The 14102-nt window shown below is 39.0% G+C and overlaps 1 protein-coding gene across 1 annotated transcript in view; it reads left to right on the top strand.

The window, feature by feature from the left end:
- Positions 1-14102, top strand: part of grip2b (glutamate receptor interacting protein 2b) — a 303981-nt gene that overhangs the window by 193160 nt on the left and 96719 nt on the right. Inside the window, exons 2-5 of the mRNA XM_034149909.1 lie at positions 3546-3623; positions 9723-9858; positions 11566-11711; positions 13636-13722. Coding sequence (XP_034005800.1) covers positions 3546-3623; positions 9723-9858; positions 11566-11711; positions 13636-13722 — 447 coding nt within the window. The remainder of the gene's footprint in view (positions 1-3545; positions 3624-9722; positions 9859-11565; positions 11712-13635; positions 13723-14102) is intronic.

The following is a 14102-nucleotide window of genomic DNA, read 5'->3' as shown; positions in this document are numbered from 1 at the left end:
CAATCACTTGTATAGAGTCTTATTGCACTATTTCACTATTTCACTAATTTACTATTGTTCTTTTTGTATTTACTTGCACTATTTTTTCTGTTTATCTGTTTTATTGTGTTGCTCTGTTGGAGGAGCTGTGACTTAAGATTTTCATCGTCATAACTACACTGTAGCTATGTGCGTATGACCAATAAAAGCCTTGAACCTTGAGTAGAATTACAAAGTAACAATAAATTGCATGTTTTACATGCTGCTGTAACAAAAACATTTCCCAACTTGGGATCAATAAAGTATGTCTTATCTTATCTTATCTTAAGATGATCGATGGCTACTGCCATATTTGCAAAATGTGCCTCTGAACCTTGACAAGTGCATGTTTCAGGCTTATCAATGAACAACAGGAGGGGTCACAGACATAAGACCAGCTATAAAATAAAACTCTTCTGACCTGAGCTGTCATGTTAATGCTGCCCATTATGGACACAAGCAATTTCCCCCCATTTATAGATGATATTTTTTAAATGTGATAACACCAATGTGTTTCCTATCCCCTAAACCTCCAGGGATGTACACAGTTTAATACTGGCAACTTCTAATTATGGGAAATACGAAAACGTCTTTTAAAACTACAATTCCCAGTAGAGACGCGCCATAGAACATGTTGCGAAACACACATATAGCCAGCATGTGTAGTTCTGGCGGGTGGGGGTGGACTAGTTTGAATCCTGTTTTGGATAATGTGCCGTCGATGGGCTTCATTCCGTTTCAAAGTGCTGTTTGAAGCTCGGCGTAACCTTGGCGCACTGCCACTCCAACATCCAATCACAGAGCTTGAGGACTAATCACGGGGTTTGTCAAGCAAAGCGGCTAGTGTAGTCCCAAACGATAGTTGAAGATTATGGGTAGTGTAGTGTCTTCTGCCATCCTAAACTCCGAAAAAATATTTGTTTCTCCGAATCGAAGGGGGAAAACACAAAAGCATTGTACATAATTTAAACCAATCAATGTTGTGTAATTAACAAGGATAATCTGGTGTTTGTGAGTTGATGAGTAGTGCAGATATCACTGTAAAATCAATCGACAGTAAGGAGAATACTTACTTCCGGGTGTAAAATTCTCCGTTATCCAATGGACGCTCACATTGCCTTTAACTGCCGCCGACATGGACCGATGCGGTGCTTCCCTGTGCGTCAAATACCGCCGCCGATGGGAATACATTGCAATCAGTTGAAAGCTCTTTGCGTACGTTTATGAAGCTGAAGGAGACTCGGTGCATCAAAACTGCCAAGCGTCGCTCTTTGACGATCAGGGAGTGAGACTGTGTTGCCTAAGGACCCAAAATCAGCGTTTCTCCAACAGGGCTGAAATAGAGGGATATGAGGGATGTCTAAAATGCATGATCTGTTTGGTATTTTGAGCAAAACACATCATAGACATGTTTTTATATATCTGAGAGCCATAATATATGCCTAAAAATTGCATAATAGGAGACCTTTAAAGTAATTCGATCACAACTATCATTGTTTCTTTAATGTAACATTTGGGGAAATAGATAGTAATACTTACATTCCATGACTATATTGTTGTTTTCTGTATTGATTTAATTTGTCCTACCCTTCCCAGGCTCTGTTTTTGTTTCTTGTACTGTCATCTTAGCCTCTTCAAGATTACCTGTAGGCCTATGGCTCATTAATAATTTATATATAAATGTTCTGGCTGATTGATTGGTTGGTTATTCAGCATTGGAGTTGAACAATGACTTCTCGCAGGCCTCTAGCATGTGCCGTTTATTGAGTATATTAAAAGTCCAGTTGCATACACCTTTAAAGACCCGAGGAGAACTGGATTTATAGCTTTTTTAAATATTACAATCCTCATACGATTATTCCAGTCTCTGCCAGACCATAAAACAGGACATCTGTTCCCCCATGTGATATTTTACAGTGATGGCCAAGCATAGATGAGACTGATCAACCCTTCAAAAATGGCCTTACTGTGTATTTACCAACGTGTCGAACTATTAAAGAGCAGCAACTGTGTCTAAAACTACATTTCACTTCAAGTTCCTGCAAATGTTTCCTTGTACATAATCAGTTTACAAGGTTGTACATACAGAGTAGATGTAACTGTGATGGTGCTAAGTAGATTACATGTGAGGTAGGTTTTTCAGTATTCACACAGCATGTACGGAGAGCAGCTCTTTATGCATTGAGATCCAGTGCGGCTGGATCTGTTCAAGTTGTTTTGGAGATTACAAAAAAATGTATAAAAATTTTCAGATGTCTAACCTTGTCACATTTTAATACCAGACAAGAGGAAATTCTGTGGCAATATATGAAACATGACAGGCTCACCAATGTCATTTTGACTAATTTTCTGGACATTTCTGGATGTTTGTACAGCATGTGATTCAAGATATTTCACTTTTGGGCCGAATGTTGGACCAACTGAACAATGGACGGATGTTGTCCTCCCTACAGCCATGCCACTAGTTTGGCTATTATTTGGAAGAACCTGCCAGAAAGCTTTTCAGTAAATACAGAAAAACATAAGAGCACGTAAAGGAGAGTATCTTTTGTCTTCTTTTTTGCTCATCAGTGGAATGCTTGGGGGATACTCTAATTTATGATGAAATGCGAGGCAAAGATGGGGTGTTTATTATCTTATGGAACTAAATGTGCATTATTAAAGCACAATATGATTGACCCAAATCAGTCTATGATGTACAATGTGAATCTTAAAGAGAGTGAGGTTAAGAGTTTTTTGTTTTAGTTTTGTAAATGCATTGGTGTTTCTGCAACTTTATCAAGACAATGCTCCCAATGTTGCCTCATTCAGTGTATACATACAAATGCAGTACAGAACATATTCAAATGAAATACTAGGCTATATGACAGTTAAACAAGAATACAGTTTAAAAGGGGAATGATTAGTAACATATCCACAAAGAAAAAGTAAATCTGTTTACAGTTCTGTTTTATATGGGTGTTGAGAGATGTATCCATAGATCTCTTCATGTTGCTCTCAAAGTGCACCGGATTAATGCATTTAACTTCAATAATAAAAACAAAATCTTCCCGGGGGAGCGTGCCCCCGGACCCCCCTAGAGGATGTCAGGTCCACCCCCCACTTATAAAAAATAGCACTTTACCCCTGCTTACACCTATATGCCGTGAGCTGACTATCGAGCCTTCATTGTAACAGTCGCGGGTGTACTGTGTATGTGCGTGTGGGGAGTGTTGCAGTAGAAAATTCCTCTGTAGCGACCGGTACATTAATGGGAAACCCTAAATGTTTGAGCACCCTCTATTAAACGTCAAGCTACCCCACAGCACCCCCAAAAGAAAATCTCTGGCGCCGCCCATGATGAGCATAGAGGTACAATTTATCTGTAGGCTACAAGGGTGGTCCGCACGCGTAGGCCGGTGAGGGCCGGTGCGTCTGAACGTCCCGGGCTGAATTTGTGTCCCAGTCCTCCCCTGCCAGTCTGAGATAAATTAAAGAAGTGCATCAGTACCTCTAAAGCTTTTCTGTTTGTCTCTGTTTTTTTGTAGATGACGGACCATATGGAAAAACGAAAGATATCTCCGGACCAGAACAGACCATGGCCTCCAGAAGACACAGTATACCAGGTAAAGCCATCTATCTATCCCCATCTATCCTTCTATCCATCCAATGCTTAGTAAACTACTGTGAACTCTATAATACAGACTTTGTCACACACTGAATCATCATAAGGATCTTATCATGATTTGGCTCAGACAAATGCCTAAGTGGTATAATTTGATGACAGCGATTTGCTCAAAGAGTTTGAAGCATTTAAAAAAATGTGCTGTGCAAACAAGATCATGTTGACTCTAGTTCACTATCTTATTCTGATCTACTTTGTATTTTGATGACAGTGTGACCTTATGTCTGCAGATACAGTGTGATAACACCAAGGTCTCACGTTGTCTATTATCTACTAAATGTGCCTGTTCTGAAAGGTTCCCTAAATGCATTCTGATCATTCTTGCCATAGCCCTCGAGACGTTTACCATTATTTATGTTATGTATTTATTTATGATATCCCATTTATTTTACTTTACAAAAACAATATATCCTTTAATGGTAAACTAATGGTCAGCCAGTCATTGTGAAACAGTGGAGAGGAGACAGTGCTTCTCCTCATATCAACTTAAATGGGCCTAAAATGGGAATGGGCCTAACCCTAGCCCTGCAGTACAGTATGGCATAACCCAACATCCAATGCAAACAGGAAATATACCACAATAAAAGAGCATGATTATTCTTACACTATTCATTGCGCTGCTTTCATTGCCAACCATCAAGCAGACACATGGCTTAAAGAGAGCCAACAGTACAAGCTCAAAAAATGTCTGTATTATTTGAGAATTGTGTTTAAATGTTCGTATTCATATTTCTGAATGATACATTTATGCTCTGTATCAAATTGTGCTTTTTAAAATCTGTAATCATTATTACTTTCTTTCTCATCAGAATTTCTTTAAAGAGGCCTTATTATGCATTTGATGTGTTCCCTTTCCTGTAGTGTGTTTGTAGATTTGTGTGCATGTAAATGGTCTGCAAAGGCTAAAATCCCAAATTTCCCTCCACTATTACCTGTATACGCTTTCTTTTTCCCTTATGAATTTGTTCAAATGCCTCCATTGAGTCCACCATCCTATTTCTCTATTTCTTCTTTCTTTCTATTTATTCTTTGCTGTTTTCCTCATATTTTCTGTACCAATCTTTATGCATGTATAGTTTCAAGCATCACTTTGCTTTAATAGCTTACAATGTTGTCTAAATGTGTGTCATTCCCCCCCCCCCATACCTTCATGTGTGTTTGAGAGAGATAACATCTTTCCATTTCCCGGATCATCATTAGATGTGAAATAACTTTCCTCGGTTCTCTGTTTTGATAATAAAAACCATTTCATGAGTTACTGTCTGTGTTGTATAATCTTCTCCTGTGTATTCCTAAGCATCAAAATGAAATGGTAGATAAAACGTTATGAATCCCAACACACTCACTCCTGCATCTGTTGATAAAATAACTCATTTTGAGAGGGATTCGGTTCAGAAGAACCCATCGGCATCAAACTACACGTGTAAAAGCTTTAATACTTTTATGCAAATATGAACAGTACAGGCACTAATGAATGATTAAGTGCCTTTTGCAGGTAATGTGTGTTTGTGTGAATATGTGTGTGTTGTAACCCCCAGATATAGCTGTGGTATGAAGCACCTCACTGATCCTCAGAGCACCTCAGGGATTGAACTAATCTAACCATCTATTACACCAAAGCTTCATCTCACCTGTGCACGTGTGTGCGTGGTTGTGTGTCAAGGTTTACTTTCTACTTTTTACATCAATGCTTTTCTCCTTTTACCTGCTAATGTTCTCCTGGCTGCTTTGAATCAAAATGCATTATTGTATTAAAAATGTCAATAAAAATAATCTATCTGCAAAATACTGCTGCTATATTACCTATATTGAGATATTATATTACTTACACATAAATTATTTGTAATGTAATATATTATATGTTGTAGAAAAGTGTGGACATTTTGACAACAAATGTAAGTTTATAAACATATCTTAGTATTATATTGTACTTTAGCTTAAAGGTAGGGTAGGTAAGTTTGAGAAACCGGCTCGAGATACACTTTTTGTTATATTCCATGGAATGCTCTTAACATCCCGATAGCAATAAATATCTTAAGTGCTTTGACAAAAAATCCATAAAAAAATGTCATCTGTGGAAGCAGTAATACTGTAAAAAGCACGACCAATCATTTTAGCCGGCCCAGCTAAAATAACTGGATGGCCTACCTGCCTGTCAGCCTTCCATCTGTGCACAAACTTATCTCGTGCCCTCATTGGTCATGTGCGCGTTCGTGTGTGTTGGAGGAGGGGCTCTGTAAGGAAGTGGCAGATTTCCTCCAGTTGTGTATTTTCAAATTCTAGCGATCTCGAGCCGGTTTCTCAAACTGACCTACCCTACCTTTAATGTGTTTTTCTAAAACTTCCTTATTTACTTGTTATTTGTATTGTACACTCTAACTTAATTTGTTTATATACATATATACAATTGTTTATATAAATATCTTATTAATCTTTTTTGTATGTATATTTTAATTTATTTCAAAATTCAGTGGAGCAACTGTCACAAAACACACCTTCCCCCAGGATAACATTAAGAATTCAGATTATCATTCTGATTAATATTGCCTTTTACTTTAACATGATAAGCATGATCTTTAGAACATCTTTCAATAAAGGATGTGACATATTGAAAGTGGCTGCTTTTTGTGATACACCTACAGATACTTATCATGAAAACTGCAACTCAACCCGGGACATACATCTACAGTTCTGATTCATACACACTTCTTATTTTTCGCTGCACACAGCATCTGTTTTCTCAGTGATTTAGCTCTTAAAACCCGCTGTACACTTCCTGCTCAGCACCAAACTGTGGGCATGTGCATTCAGAGAGGTGGTGAACAAAGAGGAGTATATAGCAGCTAAAGAGACACATTACTATTTCAGTAGTTGGGAGAAAATCAGTTTTTTTCTTCCGTTTTTTTGTTCTCTGTATTTGCTTACAGTTTGGTGTTCAGTACCTTCTTCAAAGGCTTGCGGATGATATGCAGCCAAACTCATTATATTTTGTAGATGTTTGATATCACAATGTAACAAGTCTTTCTTCATGAACTTTTAACCTCAAAACCAAAACGATTTTGAAGGTAAACTCGAGTTTCATTCCCAATTCAACCCATCGAGTTGTTTACTTCATGAAGCCTTGACTCCGCCCGAGAGTAGTTGCAGTCTAGACGTTGTGATCCTTTGTTCGTACAGTAGTTTAATTGAGTGTTGAGGGAATATTGCACTGTACAGAAGTTTATTGTCCTTCTGTTGTTATAAATCAGAACAATCCACCATTCTTTGATCCTTGTTTCCACTCAATAAAAGTCCTTGTAGCCACTGGGACAGAGTGTCACAGGAACAGTAAAGAAGAAGGATGTCCTCCACAGCCCAAGGACCTTCTGATGACTCACGGTGAAGACATGATGAAGACTCAGACTCATGGTGAAGACATGATGAAGACTCCGGCTCATGATGAAGACTCAGACTCATGGTGAAGACATGGTGAAGACTCAGACTCATGGTGAAGACATGATGAAGACTCAGACTCATGGTGAAGACATGATGAAGACTCAAACTCATGATGAAGACATGATGAAGACTCAGACTCATGGTGAAGACATGATGAAGACATGACGAAGACTCAGGCTCATGATGAACACATGATCAAGACGCAGACTCATGATGAAGACGCAGACTCATGGTGAAGACATGATGAAGACTCAGACTCATGGTGAAGACATGGTGAAGACTCAGACTCATGGTGAAGACATGATGAAGACTCAGACTCATGGTGAAGACATGATGAAGACTCAAACTCATGAAGACATGATGAAGACTCAGACTCATGGTGAAGACATGATGAAGACTCAAACTCATGGTGAAGACATGATGAAGACTCAGGCTCATGGTGAAGACATGACGAAGACTCAGGCTCATGATGAAGACATGATGAAGACTCAAACTCATGAAGACATGATCAAGACGCAGACTCATGGTGAAGACATGATATAGACTCAGATTCATGATGAAGACATGATGAAGACACAGACTCATGGTGAAGACATGATGAAGACTCAGACTCATGATGAAGACATGATGAAGATATGATGAAGACGCAGACTCATGGTGAAGACATGATGAAGACTCAGGCTCTTGGTGAAGACTCAGACTCATGATGAAGACATGATGAAGACTCATGCTCATGATGAAGACTCAGGATCATGGTGAAGACATGATGAAGACTCATGCTCATGGTGAAGACATGACGAAGACTCAGGCTCATGATGAAGACATGATGAAGACTCAAACTCATGAAGACATGATGAAGACTCAAACTCATGAAGACATGATGAAGACTCAGACTCATGGTGAAGACATGATGAAGACTCAGGCTCATGGTGAAGACATGACTAAGACTCAGGCTCATGATGAAGACTCAGACTCATGATGAAGACATGATGAAGACGCAGACTCATGGTGAAGACATGATGAAGACTCAGACTCATGATGAAGACATGATGAAGACATGATGAAGACGCAGACTCATGGTGAAGACATGATGAAGACTCAGGCTCTTGGTGAAGACTCAGACTCATGATGAAGACATGATGAAGACTCATGCTCATGATGAAGACTCAGGATCATGGTGAAGACATGATGAAGACTCATGCTCATGATGAAGACTCAGGCTCATGATGAAGACTCAGGCTCATGGTGAAGACACAATGAAGACTCAGGCTCATGATGAAGACTCAGGCTCATGATGAAGACTCAGGCTCATGAAGAAGACTTAGGCTCATGATGAAGACTCATGCTCATGATGAAGACTCAGGCTCATGGTGAAGACATGATGAAGACTCATGCTCATGATGAAGACTCAGGCTCATGGTGAAGACACGATGAAGACTCAGGCTCATGATGAAGACTCAGGCTCATGATGAAGACATGGTGAAACTCTCAATGCAATCCTTGTCAACCCAAACAGTCCTGAAAGACGATGGAAACGTTGTTGTGAGATATATCAGACATGTTTCTGTAAAGCACATTAAACTACACTCCAGATACTTAATCTGACTCCTAGCTAACACTGTTAGCTTGTCCATTCCCTTAGACAGTGATCTTATGTTGCCCATGCTAACAGGGGGGAGAAACTACTTATTTGTCTCCTTAAATCTGGACCCAGCTCTCCTCCTTCGTCTCTTTGGTTTACCTACTGTATCCTTCTCCAGATTGCAGTAGGGATAGTATATTTTCCGACCGCCATGCTAACCGGCTTAAGCACAATTAGCTTATCGCTGATGTAAACAAGGCATGCAAGCAACAGCGGCATGGATGCACAACAACAACTCAACGGCAAAAACACTTTTCATGTAAATATGATCACATTTTCCCTTATAGAGACTCTCACTGTAAAACAGGTCAAGTACCCATCTATGGTTGTCAATGCACTGGTATATAATCAGGTATTTAACAAGGAGAATTAAGTGTGATACAGGCCACACTATAACAACTGTGAAAACAAATCTCTACAGGAACATGCCTTTCCTTAGGGTTAGAGTTAGGGCTATGTATTTTGTTGTGTCATAAAAAATATCTTATGAAGTACACATAATTTACTGTGAAGAGTGACTGTTGTAATTTGCTGTTACCGATGATGTGCTTTAACCTTTCAAGGCCTTTCCATCCCTGCCAGGAACTTTGCAAGCGGAGAAAGAGCATGAAACACGAGGCTTTGTTATTTCTCATTAACTGATGCTTATCTTATCTGATCTTCACATTTACATTTTAGTCCTTTCAGCTGACTCTCATATTGAGCAGACGGGGGATCTCACTCAAGGACACACGGCAGCAAACAGCTTTCCATTTATCTTTCCTGTAACTCAGCTTCCTTTTAATCCGCCAATCAGAATGGACAGAGAGAAGCCGCTAACCACTTTCCACCTCTCTGCTGTATCTGTTTGTTTGAATGTGTGTGTGTGTTTCTGTTTGCACATCTGTGTGTGTGGGTGCGTCCATTTCCGTCCCTGTTTGTGTGTTTGTATTTGTCTTTATGTGTATGTGTGTTTTTGGTTAGAAGCTCTGCGGGGGGTGACTATGGTGGAGCTGGTGAAGAAGGAAGGCAGCACGCTGGGCCTCACCATCTCCGGAGGAACAGACAAGGATGGGAAACCCCGGGTGTCGAACCTGCGGCCTGGAGGGCTGGCAGCCAGGTGGGGGCAACACCAGAGAATCAGATTCAGAATACTTTTGTTTTGGGTTCTGTGTCATCCGTTCCATAGAAGGATATCAATAAAAATTATATAATTTCAAATATTTATATAAAAATGTATGCCATACTAAGATATAAAAAAAAAATGAAATAAAGATGTATATAAACTTAAGAAGTTAAAGTGAAATGTCCAAAGAAATATCAAATCCAATACAAAAAATATGTATATAAACTTTAACTACTATATAACCTGTACAATAAAATAAATACAGTGATGTATAAATTATATAAGTAATAGAATATCTCCAGGGTTTCCCACACATAGACTATACTTGGGCGGGCCGCCCAGGTATATTAACGGCCGCCCAAGTATATTTCGCGACCCATTTAGTTTTTTTTTTAATTTTTTTTTAATATATATATATATATATATATATATTTTTTTTTTATTCGTCCGCGACCACGACGCCATCTGCTATCGATTAACTTGTGGACAATGATCCCTCGCTCTACGCCTCCTGTACCCAGTCCCGGACTGGCCATCGGGAGGACCAGGGGGTTTCCCGATGGCCAGGCCTGTTAAGTGGCCTGCCTCACACAGGGTGACTGGCTGTCTACATGATGTGGCCTGCCTCACACAGGGTGACTGGCTGTCTACATGATGTGGCCTGCCGACATGGCCACTGTCATACAGATCATAAATCAAAGCCCTTGATTGGTCTCTGTGTGTCATTCAAGCTCAGGATAACCTCAGCTCAGGTGAGGTAAAGGACTCTCTGAGTGTTTAGATAGTTAACTTAGTCTAAGTTCTCAGTGGGTCTCAAACGGTTTGATTTCCATTTGAGGGGGTAGTGATTAGTAAAATATGCATGAATAAAAAATAAAAAAGTGAACTAGGTGAAAAAAGGTAAGATACACTTTTAAAACTTGTTGAGAGCTAAAACTAGTCTTTGCTGCTGCCTCAAAGAGGAGAGGAGAGGAGAGGAGGGAGAGAGACAGGAGAGGCTGATTCAGGAGCACAGACACACTCACAACTATAAATGAACCAAAAATAAATAAATAAACAAGTTTCAGTGTATTTTCATATTGGATATGGTATGTTATTGGTTATGGCCATGATTTTATGATTATTGAAATGTATACAGTTCTGTTTCATATAGGTGTTCCCATAGGTCTAGTCTCTTTATTTGCCCCTCAAAATGCACCAGATTGATGCATTTAACTCCAAAATAAATAAATAAATCTTAACGGGGGAGCATGCCCCCGGACCCCTAGAGGATTTGAGGTCCACCCCCAATTAAAATCACATTGATAGGTTCCTAAATACATTTACCATTTTTTTAAAATAGTAACCCATGTCCATATGTTTATTTGTGGGTAGTATATTTGAACTATAGGGCTATCACTATGGGCCCTGGCTGTACCTGTTCGCTCTGCCATGGTGTGAAGGGTCTACTAACAAGCGACCAGCAGAAAGGTTCATGTTAATGTTGTTGCACGTCACAAAGGCACGTCATCTCAACCCCCAGATTTTTATCTGACATTAAAAAGCTAAAGTGAAAACGATGAGTGAAAGAAGAATGCCTATTGGAAAATATGCTGTACCTGCAACATTTTAATGTATCTCTGATTGTTTCATTAAAATGTGATTAAATCCAAAGTCATTCATACCCACTTGTCCATGCTTTGTTCCTTTTCTTTTGTGCAGGAGTGACCAGCTCAATGTGGGTGACTACATAAAGTCTGTGAATGGCATCAATCTGACCAAACTGCGGCACGAAGAGATCATCAGTTTACTGAAGAACGTCGGGGAGAGAGTCCTGCTGGAGGTGGAGTACGAACTGCCCCCTACAGGTACATCACTTCAGCTCCACACACACATGTACTGAAGATGTGCTTGCGGAAAAAAATATATATAATGGTGCATATATCAACACAATAAGAGGAAATACGTTGTGAAAAAAAGAAGCAAATATCATACTATTAAAATCACTATTTTCAAAAAAATGAAACAAAAAATGACAAATGATTACAATATGCACAGTTTTTCAGAACTTCAATGGAAAAAGCTCTGCTCTTTTTAAAGAGATAGCAATGACCACACATGTGTAAGGTTTACAGTATGAGGAATGATGTGAGGATGGGGAAATTCAAAACCTTTGTGTCTTCTGGGGGGAGGGGTTGACCAGAGTCTTTCCTGAAATATAATGTTTACAGCACTGAATGTTGGTGTTTTATAGAGCTGTGAAATTATGGTGGCTGACAAGAGCATACACGCCAAAACGGGCCAAAACATTTCCATTCGGATGAAAATAAAAACGCTGAAAATACAAAATGCTGCAAATGAGAAAACGCTGCAAGACGTAAAAAAACTAATGGAAACGAGGACAGTTAACACTAGAACCGCCAATCGGGTCAATTTGACCCAGAGCTGTTTTTTATTGTGTGTAACTTTTTTTCAATAAAATATTAAAGTCTTCCAGTCCGTGACTTTTCCTGAAAGTGTGTTATGTAGCACCCTATGTTGTTAAAAATGGTCAATATGAAGTCAGATTGAAGAAATCGCCCAAAAAATTGCCATTTATACCTATTTCCGCCCAGCGGGTCATATTGACCCCACCCCTTTTCATATAAACATGACGTGTTACTATAGCAACGCCTTTTGTCTACTGCGGTTCCTTATAGATTGAGAGATAGATTGAGAGAGAGAGAGATAGATGGATAGATATATTGACAAATAGTTATAGATAGAGAGAGAGAGAGAGATAGAGACAGTCTGTAGTGAAGGAGTGCGCTCCCGCTCATGGGAGACTGCTCGCGCTGCGCTCCGCAGCAAACAGCTGTGGGGCAAGTTGAAAGTACGTTATGCTGGCCGCGGTGTCTAAATAATGCTTCCGGGCCAGCGGGCCATTTATAATGTCGAGCCCTGAGAGTCCACAGATTATATTGGTATACGTCTCATCCCTGTGCGATCAAAACTCACTGTTCAATAAAAGAACATTTTGCCTTGAAAATCAATGCATTCTAATAGCGGGTCAATTTGACCCAGGTGGCGGTTTTAGGTATAAAAAATCTCTGGCGGTTCTAGTGTTAAAAGTGATGAAAACAGCTGGGGCCGGAGAACATGTTGAAATTTGGGGGATTATAATTGTCACTGTTGGTGGAAAGTTACCTAAAATATATGTTTTATTGGCTTATTTTAACAATGTGATCCAACGATTCCTGCTGACATTACTAGGTTAGCTAGGTTTGTTACAAGATCTGTAATTATTTCTGACTTGTCATTATAATTTGCAACTTTTTTGAAACTCACACTGGGAGTGGGAATGTTTTTGGCCACTGTAATGCGTTTGCACCTCTCGGCCACCGTAGTATGTTTCACTATGAACATCTTACACTAGGATACGGGGCACGAAAATAAAGTCTACTCATTAATTTCAATGAAAAATAATGTCGGTACAGGTTTGTCAGACGCAATATGCTCTTGAGGATAGAATGATTGTCACTCTCTATTTTGTATGTTATTAAAGTGCAATTTGAGATAATATGATTGTAATATAAGTCGCCACAGTAAAAGCAATAAAGAAGAATATAGGCATCATCAATCAACATCTGTTCCTTTTTTTGGTATTAAACTTTTCATTAGCAAGATGTTAAACTTTGTGTAGGAGAACAAAAACCTTAATTGCTCACAATAATGGAGCAATAGAAGTAAATTATGCTTAGAAATACTTAACAGCTAGCAGCAAATTATTTTTCTCTTTACCTTCTCTCACAGCTCCAGACAGCACCTCAGGGGTTATATCAAAGACAATCGACATCTGTTTGCACAAGGAGGGGAACAGCTTTGGATTCGTGATGAGAGGTAACCATCCAGCAATACAAAAACGGTCTTTGAACTATGTGAAAAAATGAAGATGACTCAATGAGAAGTATTTTATAGTTCCACTGTTAATGTCAGTGATATGCAACACAATTATGATTACAATGCATTATTTATTATTAAAAAAGGAAAATGTAGCTGTAAAAGTCTATTTTCTCTGATATAATTTAGTAAACGTGGCACACTTAGATTATTAATGGGTAACAACAATATCTTCTTTTTTTTAATGAGACGTTAATTTATTACAAATTGTGTACTTTATATTTCTGATGACATTAAAAAAAAAAAAAGTTGACCTGATTCGCGTTTAGAAAACCATTAATTTCTCCTATTTGTCCTGTTGGTGTATACATCCATTTGTG

This window comes from Trematomus bernacchii, unplaced genomic scaffold (genome assembly GCF_902827165.1).
Source record: "Trematomus bernacchii unplaced genomic scaffold, fTreBer1.1, whole genome shotgun sequence".
Lineage (NCBI taxonomy): Eukaryota > Metazoa > Chordata > Actinopteri > Perciformes > Nototheniidae > Trematomus > Trematomus bernacchii.
Note: the sequence above shows the minus strand (reverse complement) of the source record. Positions and strands in the feature narration are given on the sequence as shown.